The 14,138-nt window shown below is 41.8% G+C and overlaps 1 protein-coding gene across 4 annotated transcripts in view; it reads right to left on the reverse strand.

The window, feature by feature from the left end:
- Positions 1-14,138, reverse strand: part of CRMP1 (collapsin response mediator protein 1) — a 57,427-nt gene that overhangs the window by 25,715 nt on the left and 17,574 nt on the right. For all 4 annotated transcript variants that reach the window (XM_005300269.5, XM_065598225.1, XM_005300270.5 and 1 more), the window contains exons 2-3: positions 6,424-6,512; positions 1,985-2,169 (exon numbers count right to left, since the gene is read on the reverse strand). In XM_005300269.5, the coding sequence (XP_005300326.1) occupies positions 1,985-2,169; positions 6,424-6,512 (274 nt within the window). The remainder of the gene's footprint in view (positions 1-1,984; positions 2,170-6,423; positions 6,513-14,138) is intronic.

Here is a 14,138-nt window from a genome sequence, read left to right on the forward strand (position 1 = left end):
GACTAATGATGCATGTAGAATTACTCATGTTTGCAGGGTTGGGTTCTACTTGAATAATGAAAACACAGCAAGGTGTACTGTATCTTAACATAGGCAAACCTTATGGTGTATTACTGAATGCATAGAATTGAGCCTTTTACTGGGCATTTTTCAATTTTGAAAAAAGGAAAAGCACATTAAGAAACTTCACACTATTAATAAAGTAGAGAAATCCTTAAATTAAACAGTCCTAGCAGCTACATTAAATAAACTAAATAACTTCCAAAAGGAAAAGTACAGCTATTTAACTATTATCCAGAAATAAATCTGTTTTAACCTCTTCATTGATGTAAATGTACTGAATATAGCTGGCAGGTCCCACCTCATGTTCTTAATGCATTTGAACTTTCCATTGATTACAATAGAGCAGCCATTTAAAACATCTACACAAACATGTACAGTGGAGTCCAGCAGAGAGACAGTTAGGAGAATGCTGTTCTGCCATCTTTACTGGAATATACTGAACAATATTATCCACCTGCTTAAAAGTGAATCTGCTTTTCCAATCCAGAGAGGATGGAAATAAATGCCTATTTAGACTTTCTAAACAGGCTAAAAGATATGGGTGCATCTAACTGAAGAAAATATACTAAAAAGCAACTCTTTCCACTATTAAAAAACAATAATGTATTATGTGCCTATTTCCATGGCCTTTTGCTGCATGACATACATTCAAAGCAAAGTACCATCCCCCACCAACCACTCCCAAGTCAAAAGGAACAAAACTCCATGGGGCAGCACAAAACAGCTTTGGCAATTTACTCCAGTTGAGGATCTGCCCCACATAATCTTAATCCAGAGCCAAGCAAATGCTAGGCAGAAAAGATGAGGCTTGCTCGGCAATCTGATGCACAAAGGATGAGTTTAACAGCCCGGAACCCCTTACCAGAACATCCTGCTTCCAGGATGTAGCTGTTAGCAGGCTTCAGACCTCCCTGGTCTCATATCGGATTCCTTATACCACCATTTTATTATTTTCCAAATTTTTACCAGTATCTGATGTTACACTGTAAGCACAACAGTTTACTAGAATTGTTGCTTTGCATTGTTACTGCACTGTATAAACCGATAAAAAAAATCAGTGATAGCAAGTATAGTAAATCTCATGCTTGTTATGTGAGAGAAATCCAGGACACACTTGTAGAGCCGGCTTGACATAAATAACTTCCCAATCACGCCCACTAAGAAATAAGGCAAGGCGAAGGGATAGTTAAATTGTATATAGGGGCTTGAAAAGCAGTATGCTGGAGTCAGGATGTCTGTGCTAGCTAACATAAGCAGCTATACCCTAATGCTAGGGACAACTGACAAGATAAATCTCAAATTAAAGAACAGGTTCCCACATGAACAGCACATGGAGAGAGCATGCTGGATTGGTTCCTGCAAAGTAACCAAGCCAACCCAAAAATGTGTGATGTAATGTATAGCAAATGCAATGGAATCTGCAAATTTATATAAAGGAAGAAGTATTCTCTGTAACTTTGGATGTGTGGTACGCGCTATACTCACCTCCTACGCTTGAGTCTGATCAACTCAACATAGCTTTGCTGTTTGCCAGATAAAGGAAAGTAAGTGACAAAATCTGGAGTCAAACTAAGTGTTTTGGTTCTCAGAGAAATGGATGAAATGTTCTCCCAGAAGCAGACATGGTGCTCTGGATAAGTCGGGTAGAAAAAGTTTCAGAGGGAATCCCAACAACACTACCCTAGGTGCGGCTGCTTTTTCTAAGGGTAACCTCATTTTTCATGTTGATCCTGGTAAAGTTGTCTACAGTAATCAGTGGAGATTCCAGCCTCACAAGACCCAGACATTGATCTGATCTTAAATGACTTCTGAAAACAGCGATGTAGAATATACACAGATAAACCCAGTGAACTGAAAACAGCAGGTTGCGCTCAGCCCCAAGACAGTTAGATTTGAGAGGTGAGAGTGTTTTAGTACTTACTGATCATGGTGGTACCGCCTGCTAGAGCTGCTTTTGTGCCTTGATAGAAGTCATCAACAGCGGTCATTCCTTGGTAGGGCTTTTGTAGGTAAGTGTTGACATCGATTCCCCCGGGGATAACCATACGTCCATTAGCCTCAATGGTCTTTACTCCACCAGGAACAATCAAATTCTCTCCTATTTGTCTAAACAGCAGGAAAAGCACAAGGAAATTTCCAGACAAAAACTAAATTAAGATAGAATCAAGGTTGAGAGCGCATATCAGTAATTTTGTATTATTAATATTTTTATTACCATATATTACATGGAAGTTGCAATTATTTCAAAACCAAACACTGTAAACCCAAGACATTCAAAACTAAGCTTAAACTTAAAAGAAATTCAATTCATTTTAAAATATGAAAATGCACAGTTACGGCACCGAAACAAACTGTAGTCACAGTTTCTTCAAACTTCTCCTATAGTTAAAACTCAATCTTGTGCATAGGCTATATTTCAATATATGTGAATTAAAGGTCTTGTAATTCCCTTTATAATTCTTCATAATTGAAAGCTTCTTCTTTAGTAGAAAATTTCAACCCTGTCTTACAGTGACACCATGCAAAATCCATACAATCACAAGGAACGAATTTTAGTGTTTGTGGACTCCACTTAGATTAAAACTGATTTTTAAAAATGTGTTTGATTTCAAAAATTATTAATCCCTCCTGGGGTCACAACAGGGCAAAGTTACGTTACTATGGGTACCACAAACCTGCATTTCCACACCTCAGCTTGCTTGGATTTGTTTTTTGGTTAACATTAACTGTGAACTTCCTGGGCTTATACTATTTTGTTTTAGGATAATTACCACACCGCTGTAATGTAGTTTGCCCTAAATTACTGATACATATTCTTAGCCCTAATTCCCTTTCAATATAGATTTTCTGTGGATAAGATAATATTTACGTGCATGTATATATGAACTCATCCAAGACACACATAGATCCTGAATTTATTTTGCGCAACATTAAAACGCAATAGCTACCCATGAAGTGAAACTTGGCAACTGTTTAACAGCCTGTAGCAACAATTTAGGATGGGAAATGAATATAACTATTAATTATACCCAGGGGAAACTACTAGTAATTACTCAAACTGGAATTTGGCCAAACAACCAGAGTTAAAAAAAGAACCACAGGAGATCAAGAGCTCATTTTTACATCTCATCCAAAGGACTCCACATCCAACAGCACCGTGTCCCATACTACAGTGGGGCACAGGGCTTGGTTCTAGTCTAAGGGAAGAGCACCAGTTTCTGAATTAACCACACTGCTTCCTGCAATATCTGGAATTTTGCTCGAAGTCTCCATTCTAAGTACTAACCAAGCTTAGCTAGTGAGAGCTGATGCTAGCTCAGCGTGAGGCCATATAGCTGTGTGTGTAAATGCCCAATAGTCACCCAAATGTTGCATTACACTGGGAGATATGCTGTAACATGTTTACAACTATGATAAATATTAATGTAGCTAATTATAGAGTGGAAAAATAGATAGGGAATTAGTACAGATGCATGAATGCAAGCAGACCAGCACAACAGGTTACACAAAAGGGACTTAAGATGCTTAGGGATTCTTCAAATTTGAATTGCAAAGAAATATCACAAGGTACTCAACAAATGAAAATAGGGGGAAGATCATCAGCTTGTTTAAATCAGCATTTCTCTATTGTTTGCAGTGGAACTAAGTCAATTTACAGCAGATGATCTTTCGTCCCTAACGTTATAATCAGAGCTACACTGCTTTCTCTGTGCAGTGTTTGTGTGGTAAAGAGATCTGAGAATGGAAAAAAGAACCAAGATCCATCTCCTTTAACTTCTACTTTGAAACAAGAATAACATTCCAAAGACTACCTCTGAACACTGTGAAAAACAAGAAAACTAAAAAATAAAAGTAAGCTGGTTTTATTTCCCCCGTAAAAATATCATCTTTTCAGACCCTGGTTCAACAAAGCACTTAAGCACATGCTTTGCTGAAAAAGGATGGGCTTTGGGATGTGCTTAAAGTTAAGCATTTAAACACATGCTTAAGTCCCACTGAAGTCCAAGAGTGTTATGCATGTGTAGAAGTGCTTTGCTGAACCAGGGCCTGAGCCAGTCTCACTCCCTTGCAGAGCATCAGCTTCCTCAACATTGCTGCACTCCATTACTGTATGCTGAAGTGAATGGATTTCACTACACTTGGCTTGTGCAGATAGCAAGGCGGTGTCTCACTTCTAGTGTAGCTACCCATGTTAAGCCTGCTGGAAGGAGGCTCATCCTCACTGGCATTGCTCAGTGATTTTTATTCTGTTTGTCTAGAACGCTGAGCAAGAGGTGGTGTGTCAGGCTTCTTGGACAGTTCATTTTGGAATAATATTTGTATGCTAATGAGAAAGTGGGGTCATTTAGTTGCTGCTTACAAGTGAGAGAGAAATTGAATGATGCTGATAGTTGTATTCTAGCTACCACGCAAATGCCCCCAGACACCATTTGATGCACCAGTAATCATTAGCAAATTACAAGATTCACCCTCTCAAACAGTTGTCATGATGTATAATTTCCTGTGAACAAAGCAAGTTGACTAGGGCATAATGTAGAGGCCCCAATCCTGAATCCACTTACTCACATGCTTAAATTTATGCACATGAGAAATCCCCACTGAGCTCGGTGCGGTTACTCAGATTTGTAAGCAAAGGGTGGGATCCACGCAGCTACTTAGGCACCTAAGTCCCATTTTTAGGAGCCCAAGTCCTGTTTTTAGGCACCACTGCGATCCACAAGACACCCACATGGCTGCTGCCTAACCCTGTAGGTGCCCATGTTTTTTCCTCTGGGTATAGAGCCTCACTCTAGGCAGCCTCTCTTTAGGCCTGAGCATGTGCACTACTGCCTCATGATAAGCACCCGGAGGCTTATCTCCCGCCTAAGCCCCACAGTGATTCACAGACTGGGGGAGACTAGTGTTTGGCTGGCCAAGTCATGCACAGGGGCCCAAATCCTGTAAGCAGCTTCTGAGCATGCCTACTGGATTGGGCCCCTCAGACAAGTTCACACAGAACAGCTGCAGGAGCAAGGCCTCCCTTGTAATCGTTAACCCAATGGTTAGGGTACTCACTCAGGGCATGGGAGACCCCTGATTCAAGCCCCCACCCCTTGAGGGGGAGAAGGGATATGAACAGGAATCCGCCACCTCTTAGCTGAGTGCCCGAGGCACAGGGCAATAGAATCATTCTAACTCGTTCTGTGGCCCACGTCATATTTAAGAATGCCATTGTTTAATTAAAATGGAACAACTTCAGCAGGAGAGATTGAGGGAGCCCCACATCCGAATACTCCATAGCCTCATAGTTGGGGCACTTACCTGAGAGGTGGCAGAGCCCTGTTCAAATGCTTTCTCTCCTACCGAGGAGGGGGGACATGAACCAGGGGTTTCCCACATCCTGGGTAAGTACCCTACCGCTGAGCTAAAGACTATAAGGGACATCCACTTGAGACAACAAGCTTGGATCATAATCATTTTCCTTTGTTGAAATGACGGACTCACTATGAGCTTGTCCTGTCCAGGAGGGTTCTGTACAGTACAAGATGCACATTTCTGTGGTCAAGGCTGGGACTAAGAACATGCAGGTGTCACCCTGTATGTAACTCATGAGTGGCTGGGAGAGCATTCATGTATTCAGCTGGGAGTTATTTTACATGACAGTGGCTGTGTATAAGCAGGACTCCCAGCGGTGGCAGTTCACAGTAAAGCAGTGTAAAAGACTGTAGAGCTGATGGGATATAGCTATTCAACAGTCCAGACTGTACCCTGAGGAAGGTGACACCTGCCCATCTCTATATAAGTGTGTAAGAAGAGGGAACACAAAGCATATATATTCAGTGCACAAGCAGCGGTGTAGACAATGTTGGTGTACAAGAGAGCAGCTGTATATGTACATGGGACACACACTAGGGGTTCCGTGTGAGAAAAGGTGCCTATGTAGGGGCTCAGTATCCACATACAGCACAAAATGGCACCAATATCAGCAAGTGAAAATAGCTGTACCAAGCACCCCACAGCACATTGAGCCAGTAACCGTTCATCTTCGCCTGGGATCTCTTGCACTAGATGCACCTGACAGCTTGGTTGGGCTTGTGCTACTACCTGCACTGCACAGGCTTTGGCATAGACTAAGTCCTGTCAGAAGTAACTGAGAATGGACCCATTGCAGGTGCAAAGAACTCCAGTCACACTGACTGATGGAATCTTCTACCTGTCTGACACTAGCAAAGATGAAAAGCAGATTTTTATAATAAATAAAATATTCCTCTACAACATACAACATTAACAGGCATCCACAGGGGTGTGCAGGCAGTAGGAGTCAAGCTCACTATCATGATTAATATGCATGCAAAAATGTTCAGTATTTTAAAAACTAACTTTATCAGTCCATCTTCCAGGTATATGTCTGCATAGAAGGAGTAGTCATCATTGATAATTCTTCCACCTTTAATGAGCAGTCGATCACTCTGAGGGAAAAAAAAAAGAAGAAACATTTATGAAGTAAATAAAAATGGAATCAAGTCAAATAGCACAAACCTAACCTTTATGCCATGAACCCATTAACATCAGAAGTGCCAGGAATGCTAGTTCATACCAGGGGTGGCCAAACTTACTGGCCCTCCAAGCAACATACGACAATCTTCAGAAGTTCGAGAGCCAGGGCACACCTGCTTCAGCCCCACTCCTGCTGAAGTCCCAAGCTGTGTTCCCTGTAAGCTGCGCGTTTGGGCAGCCGCTCAGTTGATTAGCACATCCAGCAGCGTGTGTTCAGGTGCTCGTCCGCACCCCCGCTGCTTTGCGGCCATGGTGCTCCTGCAGCTGCTCCCGGAACCCTCCTGCTGGCTGTGCAGAGTGGGGGGAGGGGAGGAGGAAAGAAGGGTGCTGATGTTAAGGTATCCCCCTCCCCCAACCCCTGTAGCCCATCTCCACAGAGCAAGGTAGAGGGGACAGGGCTCATCAGGACTCGCAGTAGCTCTGAGATCTGAACAAGCCTTCTGGTGAGTGCCTTAAAGAGACAGTGCATGGTCTCTTAGAGACTTCCCCAGCAGCCAGCACACACAATCTCTGTCTGTCTGTCTGTCTCTCTCTCACACACAGAGTCTCTCCCCCTGCCCATGTACCCATCTCTGCAGAGCAGGGGAGGGGGACACGGTTCAGGAGGAGGAAAGCTTTCAGTGACTGCCTTAAAGAGTCAGCGGACGGGCGTCTCTCAGAAACTTCCCCAGCAGCCAGCACACACACAGTCTGCGTGCGTCACACACACACACAGTCACACATACACACAGTGTCCGTGTGTTGCGCACACATACACACAGGGTCCTGTCGCACACCTCACAACACTGTTGTTATCGTGGTTACTTCTTGGAACTTCCTGCAATGCCCATATATTCTCTGTAATTTTATTCTTTCAAAGTGTGTTATTTTAGTTTTTTGAGTGATCTATGCATTTCATAATTTTTATTTCTCTCTTACACTTAAATGTAATTCTTTGAGTAGTGAGTTCTAAAATGCCTAAGTTGTACTGGCTGGAGTAATTATCCCAACTGGTAACTTTTAAAAAATATATATTATATCTAGGTTTTTTGTTTCTACTGATGGCGCACATCCACACATTACCTTGATGCACATAACAAAATGTATTCCGCACATGGGTGGAACATTGGTGCCGAGCCCCAGCAGGTGCACCTTGCAGGCTGAAGACCCAGATGCCCCTTCCCACTGGGCAGAAGCCCCTATCCCACCACCCCGCTGCAAGGCAGAGGTCCTGAGCTCCACCCCCCATCTTCCCGGTTTGGTAGGTGGAGAAGGGGGGGCATGGAGGACTCTGCGAGCCACTCTTTAATGGTAAAAGGGTCACATGTGGCTCACGAGCCACAGTTTGGCCACTCATGGTTTATACATTCCACCTACCGTGTTGCAATTATGCCACCTGAAAAGCATATATTTTCTGAGTTTTGTGTCTGGGTTTTGGTCTCATCACTCCCATCAAAGTGATGCCATCAAGATGAAAACCACATACCATTTTTTATAAATCCTACCTGTGTCACTAATAGCACCTCATATCATTAACAATGACAAATGAGATAACAGAGCCTTCCACCTTATCATAGAATCATAGAAATACGGGGCTGGAAGGGACCTCCAGAAGTCATCAAGTCCAGCCCCCTGTGCTGAGGCAGGACCAAGTAAACTTTGACCATCCCTGACAGGTATCTGTCCAAGCTGTTCTTAAAATCCTCCAACGATGGGGATTTCACTATCCCTTATAAATAGAAAGTTGTTCCTAAAATCTCACCTAAATCTCCCTTGCTGCAGATTAAACCCGTTACTTCTTGTCTTATCTTCAGTGGACATGGAGAACAATTGATCACAGTCCTTTTTATAACAGCCCTTAACATATTTGAAGACTCTTATCAGGTCTCCCCCTCAGTCTTCTTTTCTTAAGACTAAACAGAACCAGTTTTTTTAACCTTTCCGCATAGGTGAGGTTTTCTAAAACTTTTACCATTTTTGTTGCTCTCCTCTGGACTCTCACCCAGAATTGGACACAGTACTCCAGCAGAGTCCTCACCAGGGCCAAGCAAAGCAGGACAATTACCGCTCGTGTCTTACATACAACACTCCGGTTAATACACTCCAGAATATTAGCTTTTTTTGCAACTGCATCAGACTGTTGACTTAATTTGGGATCCACTGTAACCCCCAGCTCCTTTTCATCCCTACTATCATCTAGCCAGTTCTTCCCCATTTTGTAGTTGTATATTTGATTTTTCCTTCCTAAGTGAAGTACTTTGCACTTTTTTTTGTTGAATTTCATCTTGTTGAATTCAGACCAATTTGTCAAGGTTGTTTTGAATTCTAATCCTGTCTTCCAGAGTGCTTGCAACCCTTCCCAGTTTGGTGTCATCTGCAAGTTTTATAAGCATACTCTCCACTCCATTACCCAAGCTATTAATGAAAATATTGAATTTTACTGGACTCAAGACTGACCCCAGTAGAACCTCATTAGATATGCCCTCCCATTTTGACAGTGAATCATTGATAACTACTCTTTGAGTAGAGTCTTTCAACTAGGTATTCATCCACTTTATAGTAATTTAATCTAGACCACATTTCCCTAGTTTTCTTATGATAATGTATTGTGGGACTGTGTCAAAAGCCTTTCTAAAATTAAGCTGTATCACATCTACTGCTTTCCCCCTATCCACCAGACCAGTAACCCTGTCAAAGAAAGAAACTAGGTTGCTTTGGCATGATCTGTTCTTGACAAATCCATGCTGTCTATTCCTTATAATCCTATTATCCTCTAGGTGCTTAGAAACGGATTGTTTAATAATTTGATCCAGTATCTTTCCAAGTATTGAAGTTAGGCTGACTGGTCTATAATTCCCCAGGGTCCTTCTTGTTCCCCTTTTTAAAGATAGGTACTAGGTTTTCCCTTCTTCAGTCCTCTGGCACCTCACTTGTCCTCCATGAATTCTAAAAGATAATTGTTAATGGTTCCAAGATAGCTTCAGCTAGTTACTTAAATACCTTAAGATGAATTTCATCAGGACCTGCTGACATGAATACATCCAACTATCTAAATATTCTTTAACCTGTTCTTTCCCTATTTGTGTTGAGTATCTGGTCACCATTAACCTTTTAAGTGAGGGCTGAAGCAAAATGGGCATTAAACACGTCAAGCTTCTTGATGCAGCAGTTAGCTCTCCTTCCTGCTAAATAGAAGACCTACACTTTCCGTCCTCTTTCTCTTGGTCCTAATGTATTTAAAGAACCTCTTCTTATTGTCTTTTATGTCCTTTGCTAAGTATAACTCATTTTGTGCCTTAGCCTGTCTGATTTTGTCCCCATATGCGTGTGCTATTCTTTTGTATTCGTCTTTAGCAATTTGTCCATGTTTCCACATTTTGTAGGATTCCTCTTTGATTTTCAGGTCATTAAAGAGTTCTTGGTGGAGCCATTTGGGCCCTTTACTATTCTTCCTATCTTTCCTTCACGTTGGGATAATTTGCAGTGGTGCCTTTAATATTGTCTCCTTGAGAAACTGCCAGCTCTCCTGAAATCCTTTTTCCTTTAGATTTTCTTCTAATGGGACCTTACCTACCTGCTCTCAGAGTTTGTTAAAATCTGCTTTTTTGAAGTCCAATTGTCCTTATTTTGCCACTCTCGGTTTTCTTTCCTTAGAATCATGAAATCTATCATTTCATGATCACTTTCACACAAATTGCCTTTCACTTTCAGATTCCCACCCAATTCCTCGTTGTAGGTCAGAATCGAGTCTAAAATGGCTGTCCCCCTGCTTACTTCCTCCACTTTTTGAAACACAAAAGTTCCCAATACATTCCAATAATTTATTGGAAATTTTATTTTGCCATATTACTTTTCCAACAGATGTCTTTTCCAGCCTTGCTGTCACCCATTGACATACAGCCCAGATGGCAGTGGACTAAAATTTGTTACCACCTGATGGATGGCCAATGTGAAATGAGTTTGGTGGTCACAATCTAGTTCCTAGAGGACAAATGTCCACAAATGCCAAAACCATTACATACGGTAGTAATTTTCAGTCTTCGGCCAGATCATTCTACAACTCCTTAATGCCACTACCATACTGTAAAGGAGCCTTAAAGGGAAAAGAATCACCCCCCAGGACAATTCCCTCAACACAAGAGCAGCATAGACCTAGCTTATATGGCCCTACAATGCCCACTTTATAGCCAAGGTCAGGCCTAGAGTTGGAAATACAAGTAATGGCCAGAGAGTCTGTATTCCAGCAGTTTTTGGTCCCAGAGCAAACTATTGGCTACAGTGGGGAAGTTGCCTTAACTAACAGCAGCCCAGTAAACCCAACTGTGCTGGTTTCCCAGAGAAGCCAAGAATATGCACCTTTCCCCTGCCCCCTCCCCGATCTACACATTCTATGCTGTGCCTCATGAGAGACAACACAGAATCTAGTCTCTGGCTGATGGTCTCAGCAGATAAGTCAAGGACTCAATGGACATGGAGACGGAACTACCTTCTCACCCCTCCAGGTGATCCCTCCCGATTCATTTCAGGGCACATTAGTCATGCAGTTCAGGAAAGTCTGCACTGCTGCTGCCTGCTGAGTAGCCATTCTGTGAAGGGAACAGTTCAGTCTCCAGGGCTAGATTTAATTGCACTGTCACATGGCACTGCTGCGGGGCGAGCTCTGAGCGGGCTACAGCCAGCCCAACCAAACTTGGCTGTGCAACGTGAGTGCTTGGGAACCGAGTGAAAGTGACTGGTTTACCAGTAAACAGACTGGTTTACTGACTTGACTTGCCTTCACTGCCCAAGCCGAGTGACCTGCATAAAGGGGAAAATGAATTAGTTTTCTGAGGGAGCTAATTCTCTGCATGTCTTTATATGTGAATCTAGTGTTGAGTAAGGGCTCTAGCAGCGATGTGCAAGGGAATTAATAGGGGGAAAGAGTTCCCATGAAAAACCAGGAGCCAATCAGGGTCCCTGTTCCATACCCCTCTGCAATCTAAAAGAGCCTCCCATGGTGCAGAGCTATACCTTGTCACAATGCCACAGGGCCTACAGAGCTGGTCAGCAGTAGAAAGCGGGAGCCTGCTGAGTATGTCCCATATGCACTCCACCATCCCCCTTCCCGTCCAGAATTTCAAAGAGCACAGGGAAAGAGAGGGAGCAAGTGCCATGCAATCTCTCTTGGGAGGTAAAGCATGCTCCATTCCCTGTAGTTTACCAGCTCTGCAGGTTGGTATGAGACGAGGAGAGGGAAGGAGTGAGTTCTGACCTGAATGAGCATTGGAGTTACACACACATATCCACAACTGACCGTTAGTTGTTACAAAAGTAACTCAGCATTTTTGCACTTCCCTTGGCCTCAGCTGTAAAAGTAAGTTGGTTTTAGTCAGGTTTCCGATTCTGATGTATTAGCATCCCGCAGCAGTGTTTGGATTTTGAACACTGCAGGCAAACATGTAACTATACAGCGCTCTAACACAGTCATTTAAAAAATCATCAATAGGGCATATGAAAAACCCATAAAAATCCTAAACTAATTGCTAGTATCCTTTTAAAGTTGATGAAAGGTGAATTACTAAAAGCCCATGTCAAACCTTATGTACAAATGCTTAGGAACAGTCACTCAGGTCTGAGTTGGAAGAATTTATATTAATTTGTAGTAGCCTAGCTCTTAAGTGGAGCACTGTTCACTACAGGAATAATAAGAGTCAGTCAGCATTTTGCATGCAAGTTTTCAGTGTTAGAGCTGAAGAAATAATGCCAAATATATATATATATATAATATTTTGTGAAGAATTGTTCAAATGTTCAAAGAATTGCTGGTGCCCTGTTCCCAGTGCTTAGGTGTTCTCGTTTCTGTGAAAATTCAAGTAATCAATTTACACTTGCAAAAACATTTGCAGAAAGCAAATTTCAAAATTGCATAGAAACTAAAGTTTAAATTCATGCACTCAAGGAGTCATGCTGGAAATGGTAGCACACCTCATCTAGCCAGGAAACAGGAATAATATCATGTGACTTATCTAACCAATCACAACTGAGCAACACAGCTCAGATTTCAACCACTCATGGATTAATACATAAATCGGAAACGTATACCGGACAATTATGCAAAAAAGCAACAAAAACCCCACCTCCTATTTCTAGCTTACGGAACTTTTTCCATAAGTGCAGATTTGCGTAAGTCGGGTTTGCATAACCCAGGGGGTGTCTGTATTGAATTTGGAAAGATATTAGTCAAATAAATTGTGAACAGTGAATAACTTTGAGGAAGCCATAACCTGTTTCTTCCTTAATCAGAAGAAGAGGTTACATTAATTGAATAAAATATCCATTATAAATTGGTTGGTTCCATTCAGTAATAAGGACCCTCTGATTCTTCTGTTGCTTCTTTTCAAAAAGATAAATAAGGAATCCCATTTTGCCTTGTATCTCTTCTAGATCCTGAACTTGCAAAGATTAAGCACAGGATTATTCACGTACCTAAAGTTATGCAAATACTTGAGTCCCCAATTTAAAAAACATTTAAGCACATGCTTATGTTTCCCCATCTGTAAAAACAGGGATTATACTTACCTCCTTTGTAAAGTGCTTTGAGAGCTCCTGATGAAAAATGCTACATAAGAGCTAGTTGTTATGATGTCAATCCCCGGTCAGCAAAGCATTTAATTATGTGCTTAATTTTAAGTACATACTTAAAATTCAGCATGGATATAAGTGTTTTTTTTTTTCAGAAGCAGGCCCCCCATATTGTTGTCTTTCTATGAAAGATACATCTGACAATCTAACCATCCTGAAGAAAGAAGTTTTCAATATAATACATGAGGATAGATCATGTACACAAAAGGTTGGAGACTTTCCATGAGATAAAGTATCCAGGGGACTCTGGGGTAAAATCAAGGCACTGAACTACAATGAAATATGATCCCTATGGGATCAGTCTCAGATGCTATTAACCTCTGGCAATGAAAATGTGGACAGGAATGCAAGTCCCCATCCTAGAATTTGCCTTGCTGATCACAGCTATTTTTCAGGCTCTCTATTGTCAGTAGTAACTGCAGTATTTTTTAATCAGTGGCCTGAAAGGTAATGATTTATTTTGACGCATGCTGGCGGTTGTACCTCCTCACTATGGTGATTTACTACTGTGCCTGCTGACCTGGACAGACCATCATCTTGTGGGCTCTTTTTCAGCTCATTCAGTTTCCTTTTAAAACATTAATATTGTTCTACTACAAAGAGACAGCATCTCATTTATTTGTTGGGGGGAACGTTACCAATATTTGAAAACATCCCATCTACTGCTGCTAATGGGTCACCAAAGCTTTCCATGCATAGGGTGACCAGATAACAAGTGTGAAAAACCGGGACGGGGTGGGGGGTAATAGGTGCCTATGTAAGGAAAAGCTCCAAAAATCGGGACTGTCCCTATAAAATCGGGACATCTGGTCACCCTATCCATTCATTAAGATGTTTTACATTTTTCTTTATAAACAGGCAAAGGTTAACAATACAAACAACAAATGCAATAGGTCAGGGCTCTTATTAACAGACAGACAGAAAAGAGGCAAAAGTAG

Source organism: Chrysemys picta, chromosome 5 (genome assembly GCF_011386835.1).
Source record: "Chrysemys picta bellii isolate R12L10 chromosome 5, ASM1138683v2, whole genome shotgun sequence".
In the NCBI taxonomy this organism is placed as follows: domain Eukaryota; kingdom Metazoa; phylum Chordata; order Testudines; family Emydidae; genus Chrysemys; species Chrysemys picta.